The sequence below is a fragment of the Egretta garzetta genome, unplaced genomic scaffold (genome assembly GCF_000687185.1).
Source record: "Egretta garzetta isolate BGI_Z169 unplaced genomic scaffold, ASM68718v1 scaffold134, whole genome shotgun sequence".
NCBI classification, from domain to species: Eukaryota; Metazoa; Chordata; class Aves; order Pelecaniformes; family Ardeidae; genus Egretta; species Egretta garzetta.
Window position 1 is genome coordinate 403,719 of NW_009259422.1, and position 1,725 is coordinate 405,443.

At 64.9% G+C, this 1,725-nt stretch overlaps 1 protein-coding gene across 1 annotated transcript in view; it reads left to right on the plus strand.

Annotated features, from left to right (window-relative positions):
• BACE1 (beta-secretase 1) overlaps positions 1-1,725 on the plus strand; it is a 5,017-nt gene that overhangs the window by 396 nt on the left and 2,896 nt on the right. Inside the window, exon 2 of the mRNA XM_035892483.1 lies at positions 273-382. Coding sequence (XP_035748376.1) covers positions 273-382 — 110 coding nt within the window. The remainder of the gene's footprint in view (positions 1-272; positions 383-1,725) is intronic.

The window sequence follows — 1,725 nt, forward strand, 5'->3', positions numbered from 1 at the left end:
GGAAAGAGTATGGCTGTGCATATGCAGGAAATCGGGGAGCAGGGAGGGGATTTATCTGTGGGGGTGCGTGCTTCCCGCTCAAAGGCATGCGTGCGGCCCGGGCACCCCGCTGGCCCCCGCCAGCCCCTCTCCTTCCTCACCTTTCCTTTTGCCTCCCTGGTGCTGGCAAGGCAGTCTGTTTATTCTGTTGCGCTTTAATTTTGGTTCTGAGCTGTGCTGCACTGCGAAGTCACCAGCAGCGGTTAATTGCTCTCGCGCTCTACAGCCCTTAGTGTGCCGGTTACGCCGCACGCTCGCGCCAGGCTCCCCAGGACCGGCCGATTCATAAATACACGGGGAAGAGGGCAGGAGCCGAGCAGCGGGAGCCGGTGCTTCGGGACAGGTAGCGAAGGCTTGGTGCCTCCGCGAGCAGGTCGGTGCCGCCCCGGGAGCGGCACGCAGCACTAGGGCACGTGCCAGGCAGAGCCGCTGCTTCTGCCAAGGTGCCCGGAGGGGCTGTCGCTTCCAGGGAGCAGCGGACGGGTTTCAGACAGCATCCCCGCCACACGTGGCCTGGCCTCGCCGGTTCACGTGTCGTGGCCCAGCCTGAATCGACGGCCGCGCCGCGTCTCAAAGATGCGGGTCCTCTCCATGGGGTCCTCCACGTGACCCCCATCAGTGGGACGGAGCCTACGGGGCGTGGGTCCCCCCCACTGCTCCCATCGGCGCTTACACACGTAACACCCGCCAGCTTGGTGGGGAATGACCAGAGTTGGGGCTCTCTGGCCACCAAGGGGCTGCGTTTATGGCCCAGGCAGCGGCGGCTTGCCTCGCCTCCCCGGCACAACTGCTGCTCTGGGACAGGCGAGAGCAAAAGCCCTCCCTGCCGCCTGCATCCTCGCCCTGCAGCACCAGCTCAGCAGGGCTTTCTCCAGGGAAACCCATCTCCTCTGGGTACCCCCGGGAGCAGCAGGCATGAGCTGTGTGGGGCAGATGGCCCCTAATGACCGATCAAACAGAACCGCCCTGGGAGCAGCCCGGGCGCAGCGGCCGCCGGTGCTGGGTTGCCAGGGGAAGGGCGGGCTGCGCAGCGGGCGCTGAGCTGGCCCAGCAGCTCTTGGTGCTTGCCCGAGGAGGATGCTGGGGGGGGCAAATGTACCGCTCTGATCTTTACCTGTGGTCCAAAACGTTCCCCTAGGCAAGAAGCCAGCACGGGGCTGTGGGCAGGGTGGTAGGGCTGGGGTTGGGGCACCTAGGACGCGCTGCCCACAGCCAGCCCCCATCGGTGGGCCACAGGGAAGACTCCGGCAGCTGTAGCCCAGTGCTTTTGCGATTAGCACAAGCGCATTAGCCTCCTTCCTCTCCCCTCTGACTCCACAGATTAAGGGCCGAAGCCCTGGCACGCTGCTGGCTGGGGCGGTGCTGGGGCAGCCCCCCGCCTGGGCTGTGTTTCCTTTTTGTGCAACACCCTGATGTCACCGACTGCCGCTCCACTGCTGCGTCCTTTTGCGCAGCATCTCTGAGCTGTCCCCAAGCACAGCAAAAGGGGGTCCCTGCTCAGCCCGGGGCTCTGCGCTGCTGCCCAGCATCCCTCCTGCCCGGGCACAGGCAGAAATGAAGCGGGAGCAGAGCTCAGCATATAGATGGCCGATTAGCGGGCCCAGCAATCCCCGGTGGCTTGCGTACCATCAGTCCTTCCCACCAGCTTTGCGAGAAAATTAGGTTTCCCGGCAAGGGAAGCCCAGG